The 14,116-nt window shown below is 38.2% G+C and overlaps 1 protein-coding gene and 1 long non-coding RNA gene across 3 annotated transcripts in view; one reads left to right on the forward strand and one right to left on the reverse strand.

Annotated features, from left to right (window-relative positions):
* LOC129493071 (uncharacterized) overlaps positions 1-14,116 on the forward strand; it is a 288,887-nt gene that overhangs the window by 260,522 nt on the left and 14,249 nt on the right. The window contains exon 4 of one of the 2 annotated variants that reach the window (XR_008661024.2): positions 2,600-2,718. The exons of the other annotated variant lie outside the window; for it this stretch is intronic. This is a non-coding gene — a long non-coding RNA (uncharacterized lncRNA). Of the gene's footprint in view, positions 1-2,599; positions 2,719-14,116 lie in introns of those variants that run through there. 2 annotated transcript variants of the gene reach the window in all.
* The window catches only part of C11H8orf34 (chromosome 11 C8orf34 homolog), a 483,892-nt gene that overhangs the window by 30,639 nt on the left and 439,137 nt on the right, over positions 1-14,116 (reverse strand). The window contains 1 exon segment of the mRNA XM_055298752.2: positions 12,500-12,593. Within this exon segment, the coding sequence (XP_055154727.1) occupies positions 12,500-12,593 (94 nt within the window).

The following is a 14,116-nucleotide window of genomic DNA, read 5'->3' on the forward strand; positions in this document are numbered from 1 at the left end:
TTAATACTTTTTAAATTTTTGCCAGTAATTTTTTTAATCTTCAACTTTTATTTTATTTCAAGTTCAGGGTGCATGTGCAGGACATGCAGGTTTTCTACACAGGTAAGTGTGTGCCATGGTGGTTTGCTGCATAGATCATCCCATCACCCATAGGTATTAAGCCCAGCACCTGTTAGCTATTCTTCCTGATGCTCTCCCTCCCCCTACCCTACTTCGGACAGGCCCCAGTGTTGTTCCCCTGCATGTGTCCATGTGTTCTCATTATTCGGCTCCCACTTATAAGTGAGAACACTCAGTGTTTGGTTTTCTGTTTTTGTGTTAGTTTGCTGAGGATAATGGCCTCCACCTTCATCCATGTCCCTGCAAAGAATATGATCTTGTTCCTTTTTATGTTTGCCAGTAATTCTTAAAGGTTGACAACATGTTTACCAATTTTTCTTCTAATATTTGCTTCTTTAATACTTGAAAATCCTTCTGGAATCAATTATTTTTCTACCAAAATATAACCTAGAACAATTTCTTCAGTAAAGATCTGTGAGTGGTGATCACTCACAGTATTCTCTGGGCACAAGATTTACTCTCAGCCTTTTGGAAGTATGTAGTTTTAATTGAAGAAAATTCTACTGTCTAACTTTACTATTTGTATGCAATCTATGTGCTTTTTCTTGCTGTTTTTTAGATTTTCTTTCTTTGTGATATTCTGTATTTTTACAATGTGCATATCAAAATAAATAGTGTTTGTTATGCTTTCCAATTTGAGAATTAAAACTTTCCATTAATTCTGGAAAGTTCTAGCCACTGTATCTTTCACTATTGCCTTTCTTCTATTTTCTCTTGTGGAGATTGTATTATATACAGCTTATAATATATATGTATGTTTTTGTATGTATACATATACACATATATATTAAAAGCTGTATCTATATATGTTTGTAAATACATGTATGTATTTTTATATATGCATACATACACACATACACACACACACATACACACACATATCACATGCCACTTAACCTGAAATTTGAATTTTCCATCTCTTTATATTTTTTATTGCTTTCTGGCGAACTTTCTATTTTTCATTCATCTAATTCTATCTTCAGAATTTTTTAATGAGATATGTAAAACATTGATTAAGTTTTTAATTTCAGCAACTATTTTATTACTTGGAGAAGTTCTTGATAATCTTTTAAATATCTCTTTGTCTTTTTCCTTACTTTAGAACTCTTTCAGTATGGTTCCTTTTCCTTTTATATCTTTAAATATATATATATATATATTTTTGAGATGGAGTCTCACTCTGTCGCCCAGGCTGGAGTGCAGTGGTGTGATCTCGGCTCACTGCAACCTCCACCTCCTGGGTTCAAACGATTCTCCTGCCTCAGCCTCCCAAGGAGCTAGGATTACAGGCGCATGCCACCACGCCCAACTAATTTTTTGTATTTTTAGTAGAGGCGGGGTTTCACCCTGTTAGCCAGGATGGTCTCGATCTCCTGACCTTGTGATCTGCCCGCCTTGGCCTCCCAAAGTGCTGGGATTACAGACATGAGCCACCACGCCCAACCTATATCTTTAAATATCTTAAGCATACTTTTAATATGATCTCCTTCTGATTGTCTCCTTTCCTTTCTCATCAAGCTAATTCTAGTGTTTTTAGCATTTGCTGACTATGTTGTTTTGCTATAACTTTTCAGGCAGCTTGTAAGTTGATTGAGAGCTCATCTTCAGCAGGAGTTGATATTTAAATCTTTGAGAGTTCTAAATGCCCCATTTCTTACATTTACATATGAGAGGACCCTGTGAATTTTAATGAAGCTGGCCAATTGTTATTATAACGTGGGGTTTCTAACAATACAGATAGTTTAAGTTTGAACCCAATAACCAAAGTACAGAGCTGAGAGTTTGATTCCCTATGTGTATCTTTATATTTTTCATTCAAAGTCTAGTACCAATAGCAAATTTCATGGCTTGTTCCACAGTTAAAGAGTACAGGTATTTTATTTCCCTTTTTATACCTGAGTCAGTCCTTGCAGGTGATGGGCTCTATACAGTGTCATCATCTCAATCTCCCTGCCTTAAGGGGACCCAGGGCCAAATTACCTGTTGTTACAGACATTAAGACCTCAGGAAGAACTATGACCCAAACCCAAGTGGGGAAGTCTTAATGATTTATGACAGCATTAGCTTTCATCTGTGACTATGGCTATTATTTCTTTATTTGGGACATTTGTGTTGTTTCGTTGGTTTGGTTTGGTTTTTTGTTTGTTTGCTTGTGTGTTTTTAGCTTGTTTATTTATGTTTTTAAAAATCTAAAATGTAATTAGAGGGTACTGGCTAAATTGATTCTAGATGTTTTATGTTTTGATTTTGTAAGCATTGAACCCACAGTCTGGAGGACCGTCTGATATTGTTTGGCTCAGTGTCCCCACCCAAATCTCATGTCAAATTGTAATCCCCATGTGTCAGAAGAGGGGCCTGGTGGGAGGTAGTTGGATCATGGGGGCAGATACCCCCTTGTTGTTCTTGTGATAATGAGTTCTCACGAGACCTGATGGTTTAAAAATGTGTAGCTTTCACTGCTCTCTCCCTCTCTCCTTAGAAGAAAGTGCTTGCTTCTCCTTCTCCTTCTGCCATGACTGTAAGTTTCCTGAGGCCTACCCAGACATGGGGAACTGTGAGTCAATTAAACTTTTTTTCTTTACAATTACCCAGTCTCAGGCAGTTCTTTATAGCAGTGTGAAAACAGACTAATACACTGTCTTTCATGTCTTCTCCATGTATATTTCTTCAAATTTTAGCCTTCCTTTTTCTCCAACCTCACATTTTATATTCAAACTTATTTAGAGATGAGGGAAGAAGGCTAGAAAAAGAAGGCCCAAAGTTTAACAATACTATGAAGCTGATTCAGAAAACATAACCCTCTGATTCATTGAACTTTTTCTTCTAGTTCTCAACTTTTAGAATAAGCAAATATTACCAAAGTATGAAAAATGCAGAATTCAGAGTCCCAGCCACAGAGATTCTGAGTTAGTAGGTCTGAAATACAGTCCCAGAATATGAGTATTAAACAAGTACCCCAGTAGATTCAAACATTTGGAATTTGATTTGTTTAGCGACTTCAGACCATAATCTGAGAGATTAGAAACAAACACACCCCTGACACAAGTTTTTTCACACTTGAATTTATACTTTTTAATTAAAAGCAGAGTAAAGAAAAAAATCTATTTAATCAAGGGTTTTGTTTATCTTGCTTATAAAAAGTTTATAAAGCTCTCCATTTAATTGTTCACAATATCTTTTCCTAAAGGTGCTCATTTATAAAAATTTATTTGAGCTAAGTCTTATTTTTAAATGATGCAATAAGAAATATGCATTACGCCTGACATTATTTGGAAGCTTTCTGCCAAGATGATCTTGTCTCAAGAGAAATTAGATAATTCCATAAAATTACCTAGGCATAATTTATAGAAAGCTGAGTCAAGAAACAGGTGTTGTTGAAACGATAAACTTGACATCTTCCTCACTCATAAGTTTCTAGGATATGAGCCTGTAAATTCTAAATCAGATACTGGGCTCACAACGATTTATGTCATTTATTTCCTTTTCCTGAGACAGAGGTAGATGATCTATGCATATCTAGCCAGCTGTTCTACAAACCACATGTGTTGACTGAAAGTATCAGTGGAGATACCAATGCTTCAGTGGCTCCAATGTACACATGTCCCAGCACCTGGTTGATGGAAGCTACTCTTATTTGCATCTCTGTGCTAGGAGCTTGGCTACAATGCTAACTAGCATTCCATTTCCAGATGGCTCCCATTACCACCCAAGTATTTTAAACCCTGATTTTATTTCAAGCAATTTACCATTGTCAAGGGTCATCTCCCAGTACAACATTGCTAAGATCAAATATTTTTGGTTCTAATTCTACGGTTACAAGAGTTCAGGAGGGTGGAGCCAAGATGGCCAAACAGGAACAGCTCCGGTCTCCAGCTCCCAGCCCGAGCGACACAGAAGACGGGTGATTTCTGCATTTCTGCTTGAGGTACTGGTTTCATCTCACTAGGGAGTGCCAAACAGTGGGTGCAGGACAGTCGGTGAAGCGCACTGTGCGCGAGCCGAAGCAGGGCGAGGCATTGCCTCACTCGGGAAGCACAAGGGGTCAGGGAGTTCCCTTTCCTAGTCAAAGAAAGGGGTAACAGACGGCACCTGGAATATCGGGTCAGTCCCACCCTAATACTGCGCTTTTCCAGCGGGCCTGGAAAACGGCACACTAGGAGATTGTGTCCCGCACCTGGCTCGGAGGGTCCTAAGCCCACGGAGTCTGGCTGATTGCTAGCACAGCAGTCTGAGATCAAGCTGCAAGGCGGCAGCGAGGCTGGGGGAGGGGCGCCCGCCATTGCCCAGGCTTGCTTAGGTAAACAAAGCAGCCAGGAAGCTCGAACTGGGTGGAGCCCACCACAGCTCAAGGAGGCCTGCCTGCCTCTGTAGGCTCCACCTCTGGGGGCAGGGCACAGACAAACAAAAACTCAGCAGGAACCTCCACAGACTTAAATGTCCCTGTCTGACTGACAGCTTTGAAGAGAGTAGTGGTTCTCCCAGCACACAGCTGGAGATCTGAGAAGGAACAGACTGCCTCCTAAAGTGGGTCCCTCACCCCTGAGCAGCCTAACTGGGAGGCACCCCCCCAGTAGGGACAGACTGACACCTCATTCGGCCAGGTACTCCTCTGAGACAAAACTTCCAGAGGAACTATCAGACAGCTGAATTTGTGGTCTCACGAAAATCCGCTGTTCTGCAGCCACCACTGCTGACACCCAGCCAAACAGGGTCTGGAGTGGACCTCTAGTAAACTCCAACAGACCTGCAGCTGAGGGTCCTGTCTGGTAGAAGGAAAACTAACAAACAGAAAGGACATCCACACCAAAAACCCATCTGTACATCACCATCATCAAAGACCAAAAGTAGATAAAACCACAAAGATGGGGAAAAAACAGAGCAGAAAAACTGGAAACTCTAAAAAGCAGAGCACCTCTCCTCCTCCAAAGGAACGCAGTTCCTCACCAGCAACAGAACAAAGCTGGATGGAGGATGACTTTGAGGAGTTGAGAGAAGAAGGCTCCAGACGATCAAACTACTCTGAGCTACATGAGGAAATTCAAAACAATAGCAAAGAAGTTAACAACTTTGAAAAAAAGTTAGAAGAATGGATAACTAGAATAACCAATGGAGAGAAGGGCTTAAAGGAGCTGATGAAGCTGAAAGCCAAGTTTCGAGAACTACGCGAAGATTGCAGAAGCCTCAGTAGCAGATGCGATCAACTGGAAGAAAGGATATCGCTGATGGAAGAGGAAATGAATGAAATGAAGAGAGAAGGGAAGTTTAGAGAAAAAAGAATAAAAGGAAATGAACAAAGCCTCCAAGAAATTTGGGACTATGTGAAAAGACCAAACCTATGTCTGATTGGTGTACCTGAAAATGATGGGGAGAATGGAACCAAGTTGGAAAACACTCTGCAAGATATTATCCAAGAGAACTTCCCCAATCTAGCAAGGCAGGCCAACATTCAGATTCAGGAAATACAGACATCGCCACAAAGATACTCCTCGAGAAGAGCAACTCCAAGACACATAATTGTCAGATTCACCAAAGTTGAAATGAAGGAAAAAATGTTAAGGGCAGCCAGAGAGAAAGGTCGGGTTACCCACAAAGGGAAGCCCATCAGACTAACAGCTGATCTCTCGGCAGAAACTCTACAAGCCAGAAGAGAGTGGGGGCCGATATTCAACATTCTTAAAGAAAAGAATTTTCAACCCAGAATTTCCTATCCAGCCAAACTAAGCTTCATAAGTGAAGGAGAAATAAAATACTTTACAGACAAGCAAATGCTGAGAGATTTTGTCACCACCAGGCCTGCCCTAAAAGAGCTCCTGAAGGAAGCACTAAACATGGAAAGGAACGACCGGTACCAGCCACTGCAAAAACACGCCAAATTGTAAAGACCATCGAGGCTAGGAAGAAACTGCAGCAACTAACGAGCAAAATAACCAGCTAACATCATAATGACAGGATCAGATTCACACATAACAATATTCACGTTAAATGTAAATGGGCTAAATGCTCCAATTAAAAGACACAGACTGGCAAACTGGATAAGGAGTCAGGACCCATCAGTGTGCTGTATTCAGGAAACCCATCTCACATGCAGAGACACACATAGACTCAAAATAAAGGGATGGAGGAAGATCTATCAAGCAAATGGAAAACAAAAAAAGGCAGGGGTTGCAATCCTAGTCTCTGATAAAATAGACTTTAAACCAACAAAGATCAAAAGAGACAAAGAAGGCCATTACATAATGGTAAAGGGATCAATTCAACAAGAAGAGCTAACTATCCTAAATATATATGCACCCAACACAGGAGCACCCAGATTCATAAAGCAAGTCCTGAGTGACCTACAAAGGGACTTAAACTCCCACACAATAATAATGGGAGATTGTAACACCCCACTGTCAACATTAGACAGATCATCGAGGCAGAAAGTTAACAAAGATATCCAGGAATTGAACTCAGCTCTACACAAAGTGGACCTAATAGACATCTACGAACTCTCCACCCCAAATCAACAGAATATACATTTTTTTCAGCACCACACCATACCTATTCCAAAATTGACCACATAGTTGGAAGTAAAGCTCTCCTCAGCAAATGTAAAAGAACAGAAATTATAACAAACTGTCTCTCAGACCACAGTGCAATCAAACTAGAACTCAGGATTAAGAAACTCACTCAAAACCGCTCAACTACATGGAAACTGAACAACCTGCTCCTGAATGACTATTGGGTACATAATGAAATGAAGGCAGAAATAAAGATGTTCTTTGAAACCAATGAGAACAAAGACACAACATACCAGAATCTCTAGGACACGTTCAAAGCAGTGTGTAGAGGGAAATTTATAGCACTAAATGCCCACAAGAGAAAGCAGGAAAGATCCAAAATTGACACCCTAACATCACAATTAAAAGAACTAGAAAAGCAAGAGCAAACACATTCAAAAGCTAGCAGAAGGCTAGAAATAACTAAAATCAGAGCAGAACTGAAGGGAATAGAGACACAAAAAACCCTTCAAAAAATTAATGAATCCAGGAGCTGGTTTTTTGAAAAGATCAACAAAATTGATAGACCGCTAGCAAGACTAATAAAGCAGAAAAGAGAGAAGAATCAAATAGATGCAATAAAAAATGAAAAACGGGATATCACCACCGATCCCACAGAAATACAATCTACCATCAGAGAATACTACAAACACCTCTATGCAAATAGACTAGAAAATCTAGAAGAAATGTATAAATTCCTCGACAAATACACCCTCCCAAGACTAAATCAGGAAGAAGTTGAATCTCTGAATAGACCAATAACTGGTTCTGAAATTGTGTCAATAATCAATAGCTTACCAACCAAAAAGAGTCCAGGACCTGATGGATTCACAGCTGAATTCTACCAGAGGTACAAGGAGGAACTGGTACCATTCCTTCTGAAACTATTCCAATCAATAGAAAAAGAGGGAATCCTCCCTAACACATTCTATGAAGCCAGCATCATCCTGATACCAAAGTCTGGCAGAGACATAACCAAAAAAGAGAATTTCAGACCAATATCCTTGATGAACATTGATGCAAAAATCCTCAATAAAATACTGGCAAACCGAATCCAGCAGCACATCAAAAAGCTTATCCACCATAATCAAGTGGGCTTCATCCCTGGGATGCAAGGCTGGTTCAACATACGCAAATCAATAAATGTAATCCAGCATATAAACAGAACCAAAGACAAAAGCCACATGATTATCTCAATAGATGCAGAAAAGGCCTTTGACAAAATTCAACAACCTTCATGCTAAAATCTCTCAATAAATTAGGTATTGATGGGACGTATCTCAAAATAATAAGAGCTATCTACGACAAACCCACAGCCAATATCATACTGAATGGGCAAAAACTGGAAGCATTCCCTCTGAAAACTGGCACAAGACAGGGATGCCCTCTCTCACTGCTCCTATTCAACATAGTGCTGGAAGTTCTGGCCAGAGCAATCAGGCAGGAGAAGGAAATAAAGGGTATTCACTTAGGAAAAGAGGAAGTCAAACTGTCCCTGTTTGCAGATGACATGATTGTATATCTAGAAAACCCCATTGTCTCAGCCCAAAATCTCCTTAAGGTGATTAGCAACTTCAGCAAAGTCTCAGGATACAAAATCAATGTACAAAAATCACAAGCATTCTTGTACACCAATAACAGACAAACAGAGAGCCAAATCATGAGTGAACTCCCATTCACAATTGCTTCAAAGAGAATAAAATACCTAGGAATCCAACTTACAAGGGATGTGAAGGACCTCTTCAAGGAGAACTACAAACCACTGCTCAATGAAATAAAAGAGGATACAAACAAATGGAAGAACATTCCATGCTCATGGGTTGGAAGAATCAATATCGTGAAAATGGCCATACTGCCCAAGGTAATTTATAGATTCAATGCCGTCCCCATCAAGCTACCAATGACTTTCTTCACAGAATTGGAAAAAACTACTTTAAAGTTCATATGGAACCAAAAAACAGCCCGCATCTCCAAGTCAATCCTAAGCCAAAAGAACAAAGCTGGAGGCATCATGCTACCTGACTTCAAACTATACTACAAGGCTACAGTAACCAAAACAGCATAGTACTGGTACCACAACAGAGACATAGATCAATGGAACAGAACAGAGCCCTCAGAAATGATGCTGCATATCTACAACTATCTGATCTTTGACAAACCTGACAAAAACAAGAAATGGGGAAAGGATTCCCTATTTAATAAATGGTGCTGGGAAAACTGGCTAGCCATATGTAGAAAGCTGAAACTGGATCCCTTCCTTACACCTTATACAAAAATTAATTCAAGATGGATTAAAGACTTAAATGTTAGACCTAAAACCATTAAAATCCTACAAGAAAACCTAGGCAATACCATTCAGGACATAGGCGTGGGCAAGGACTTCATGTCTAAAACACCAAAAGCAATGGCAACAAAAGCCAAAATTGACAAATGGGATCTAATTAAACTAAAGAGCTTCTGCACAGCAAAAGAAACTACCATCAGAGTGAACAGGCAACCTACAGAATGGGAGAAAATTTTTGCAACCTACTCATCTGACAAAGGGCTAATATCCAGAATCTACAATGAACTCAAACAAATTTACAAGAAAAAAACAAACCCATCAAAAAGTGGGCAAAGGACATGAACAGACACTTCTCAAAAGAAGATATTTATGCAGCCAAAAAACACATGAAGAAATGCTCATCATCACTGGCCATCAGAGAAATGCAAATCAAAACCACAGTGAGATACCATCTCACACCAGTTAGAATGGCCATCATTAAAAAAGCAGGAAACAACAGGTGCTGGAGAGGATGTGGAGAAATAGGAACACTTCTACACTGTTGGTGGGACTGTAAACTAGTTCAACCATTGTGGAAGTCAGTGTGGTGATTCCTCAGGGATCTAGAACTAGAAATACCATTTGACCCAGCCATCCCATTACTGGGTATATACCCAAAGGATTATAAATCATGCTGCTATAAAGACACATGCACACGTATGTTTATTGTGGCACTATTCACAATAGCAAAGACTTGGAACCAACCCAAATGTCCAACAACGATAGACTGGATTAAGAAAATGTGGCACATATACACCATGGAATACTATGCAGCCATAAAAAATGATGAGTTCGTGTCCTTTGTAGGGACATGGATGAAACTGGAAAACATCATTCTCAGTAAACTATCTCAAGGACAAAAAACCAAACACCGCATGTTCTCACTCATAGGTGGGAATTGAACAATGAGAACTCATGGACACAGGAAGGGGAACATCACACTCCAGGGACTCTTGTGGGGTGGGGGGAGGGGGGAGGGACAGCATTAGGAGATATACCTAATGATAAATTACAAGTTAATGGGTGCAGGAAATCAACATGGCACATGGATACATATGTAACAAACCTGCACATTGTGCACATGTACCCTAAAACCTAAAGTATAAAAAAAAAAAAAAAAAGTTCAGGAATGGCCTTTCTTAGAGAGATTGATGGACCATTTAGCAAAATCCATGGATAAACTATAAATCCAATATTAAAATTTTAAAATATAAATAACTTTTATAACAGTTATTCATAGTTATAATAGTTATTTATTTTGTTTTATTTTTAAATTTCTAACTGTCCTGATAAAGAAGTTGGAAAAAATAAATCTATTCATTCATTTTCTCATTCATTTACTAAATCTTCTGATATTTATTGAAGGCTTATTTTGTGTCTCAATAAGATGAGAAAGGGAATGGACAGTTTCCCTCAAATAACTTGCACCCTAGTAGAAGAGAAGAAAATTAAAACTTATTGCCAAAATATTGTAAAAATATAAGCAGAAAGGCAATGCGTATTAGGTGACAAGGGTTGAAGAAAGTTCTGGGGATTTGCATATCCTTTACGTGATTAGGCTATGTTTTCTACTCTTAATATTGATTGGAGATATATGGATTTAAGGAAAAGAAAAAAAGACTAAATTTGAAATTGGATATACTATACTATTTTGATGGATTATTTTCTTGTCTAAGTTTTAGTTCATTATAAAATATAGCACACTCATATAATTAACATGCTCTGCATTCTATAAGGATGTTGTTTCCCAGTTTTGCCCACTTTGGGCACCTCTTGTAGGATCTAACAGTAAAACTAGCACACTTTCCCATATTGTGTTTATACAATACACACCCACAGTGCTTGAAGGTTTTTTTTTAACATGAAATTTTCGAAGGCCTCAAAAGAATTTGGTGAAAAATCACTACAGCCAAAATCTAGAATAAGAGCTTATGCATATTTAAATATGTGGGAAGATGGGGGGATGTGAATGTGTTTGCATTTTTTCATAAAACTTTTGGAGCACTATTAATACTTTCAGATTTGGGGATTCTTTTCACTGTATCCCACAGTATTATATTTTCTAAACCATTTTACTTAGGATTCCTTGCATTAAGGGACTTCCAAAATACTTTTTGCTTTTGTACTTGCTTAAAGTACATTCTACTTTCTCCATCTTTATCAGTTGTTTTCTTTTTTTTTTTTTTTTTTAGATGGAGTCTCACTCTGTTGCCAGGCTGGAGTGCAGTGGCATGATCTCGGCTCACTGCAACCTCCTCCTCCTAGGTTCAAGCAATTTTCTTGCCTCGGCCTCCCAAGTAGCTGGGACTACAGGTGAGCACCACCATGGCCAGCTAATTTTTGTATTTTTAGTAGTGACGGGGTTTCACCATGTTGGGCAGGATGGTCTCCATCTCTTGACCTGGTGATCTGCCCACCTCGGCCTCCCAAAGTGCTGGGATTACAGGGGTGAGCCACCACGCCCAGCCTATCAGTTGTTTTCTATAGAAGATGGGTGCTGTTTTCCTTCAATAGAATCTATAAAGTACCACTGTGTTTTTTACTCTATTTCTGAATGTGATAGCTGAGTGAACCTTGGCCTCCATCCTCCTCCTCTAACCTGAGCACTCACTCTCATGCCTGTGCTCCCTCTGACCACATAAGCCCACAGTATGGAAGTGGGGAAATGGGATAAGAACATTTTAAAATGGCTTTTAACCTGGAAGTGTAATTTCCTGGATTCTCCAGATTCATGATTATAATGCTCCCTGTGTAACATGTAAGTATTTCTCACGGTTATGGTTCAGGGGAATTATTTATTCATCACATCACACCAATTATCATGAGGGCTACATTATCATATACAATTGTTATTTTTCTCTGAGGGCTACTACTAGAAAAATAAATAAATAAAATTTGATACTAACTTCTCAACCAGATTTCTGGGCCCATATGTCTTACAATTTCAATAAACCCTGGAAAGCATGCACTGAACCATGGCATTAGTATAGTCATTCATTCCTCACTATTATTAGAATACGGTGACCTAAACCAAGAGCAATTAGTCTATTTGTCTTCAGTTATCTTATAATATTAATTTGTTTTGTGAACTCAGAACAGTGTCTACATATGTAAATATCTTCATTTAACTAATGAGTATAATTTCATATATAATAATCAGCTGATCCTGACATACTTTGAAATTTTGAAAATAATTATAAATTATCACTGATATAATTGTAGACTGTTCATAGAAGATTCATATTCCAACTAGACAGTCTATGTTGGTCTTTAGAAAGAATAATTGCTTTTTTTTTTTCCAGAAAGTTAGTTTATGAGTCTCTGTACCATAATTAAGATGTTACTGAATGAAGACATAGACCTGAAGGATAGCTTGTCTTTACATGTTCTTCCTAACAGAGTCTGGATTTTTTTTTTTTTTTACAGAAGATGTTTATTGCTATGAAAGTGAAATAGCTTTATTGTGTATTTCCTTCTGGTAAAAGAAATTTGTCAATAAACAATAGTGTCTACTCACGTTTCTCTTGTTCTGCTTCCACTCCTTCACTTTCTGTGTCACTTGGCAAGATCCATGGTTGATGAACTACCTGCAGTTGCTTTAAGGATTCATCCTGCCAAAGAACACATTTATTTTAGATTAAACTCTGTTTTGATATCATGAACGTTAATGTGGATAATCACTTCAATCTTTATGAACTGCATCTTCAAAAACCATCAGAATAATTTCCTCATTAAAAAAAGGAGAGCTCTAAGTTTAAATCCATTTTCATGTCATAGACGTACTACAAACTCTGAACTCATTTTTTACATTCTTCTTTTAATAACATTTAGAGTCAAGAAATACCTGAACTGTATTCCTTATGAATTAATATTTTTATGGAAATGTTGACACGTTCTTGGAAACATAATTATGAAATATTCAATATAAAATGGCATAAAATGTGCCTCTTTGCCATCAAGGTTTCAAATTCCCTTTAATGAGAATGAAGATGAATGGGATTTAGAGAACATCTTCGATTTTACTCTCCTAGTATTACTTCACTGCCTCCTTCCTCTTCTCACTTTCTAAAGTTTGTTAACATATTTCTCATATACTTCCTTGCTGCTCCTTCCCTTCTGTCATTGAACTAAAGCAGATCCTCATTATCTCCCACCCTGACTGTAGTAATAGCCACCTGGGAAGCTTTCCAGGATCATGTATCATATCCTGTCTAATTCTCCCACCAGTCACCTGCCAGAGCAAGCTTTTTAAGTTGCCATATGATGTCATCACTACCTTGCTTATAATTTTTCAGTGGTTCTGTTCATTATTCCCTGGGTAAGATTTAAACTCAAAGCCCTGCACGATCCATACTTGTCTAACATGTTCTATCACACTATTCTCTCAATCCCACCTTGACCACTCCAGCTATAATTAACTGGTAGCTCTACATTGCATTTCCTTATCTGTCTTAAACATTAACACTCCTCCTCCAAGGCTCTGGAGTCACTTCTACTGGAAGTCTTCCCTGATCCTCCAAGGCAGAGTTACTCTTCTATTCCTTTATGTGCCTATTATACCAATAGAATCATACCATGTAATAATTACGCTTTTATCTCTTCCATGCTTAAAAATAATAAGAAAGGTCCTTGAGGTCATAAATAACTTTTTTCACCTATGCATTCCTAGCATCTATTATATCCCTTGCACAAAATAGGGACTTACTGGGTAAACATTCATATAGGAGGAAGTAAAGAAGAAAAGAAAGGAGAGGATGAAGGGTAAAAAGGAAGGAGAGGGGAAAGATGGTTCTCCTCTAGAACAAAATAACGACTTTAAATTTATTGAGCCATGACTCAAAAACATGTTTTCAAACACATTTGGAAAATTAAAAACATAAAATCAATATGATCTGTCAGTTCACTCTTTATCTCTCAAATTCACTCATCATCTCTACCCTCTTTCAATTATATTTTTCTCCAATATGAGATATTGTGCTTTATTTTTATTCAGACAAATACTAACAAGGTAAAAATAAAGTTCCACAACTCTTGATATTTAAGAAACATGACACCACCAGTCATTAAATGTCCACTTTGCTTAAAACAGTTCCTTTATGAGATAAATATTCTATCTGCCATGGCTTTCATTTTG

Source organism: Symphalangus syndactylus, chromosome 11, assembly GCF_028878055.3.
Source record: "Symphalangus syndactylus isolate Jambi chromosome 11, NHGRI_mSymSyn1-v2.1_pri, whole genome shotgun sequence".
NCBI classification, from domain to species: domain Eukaryota; kingdom Metazoa; phylum Chordata; class Mammalia; order Primates; family Hylobatidae; genus Symphalangus; species Symphalangus syndactylus.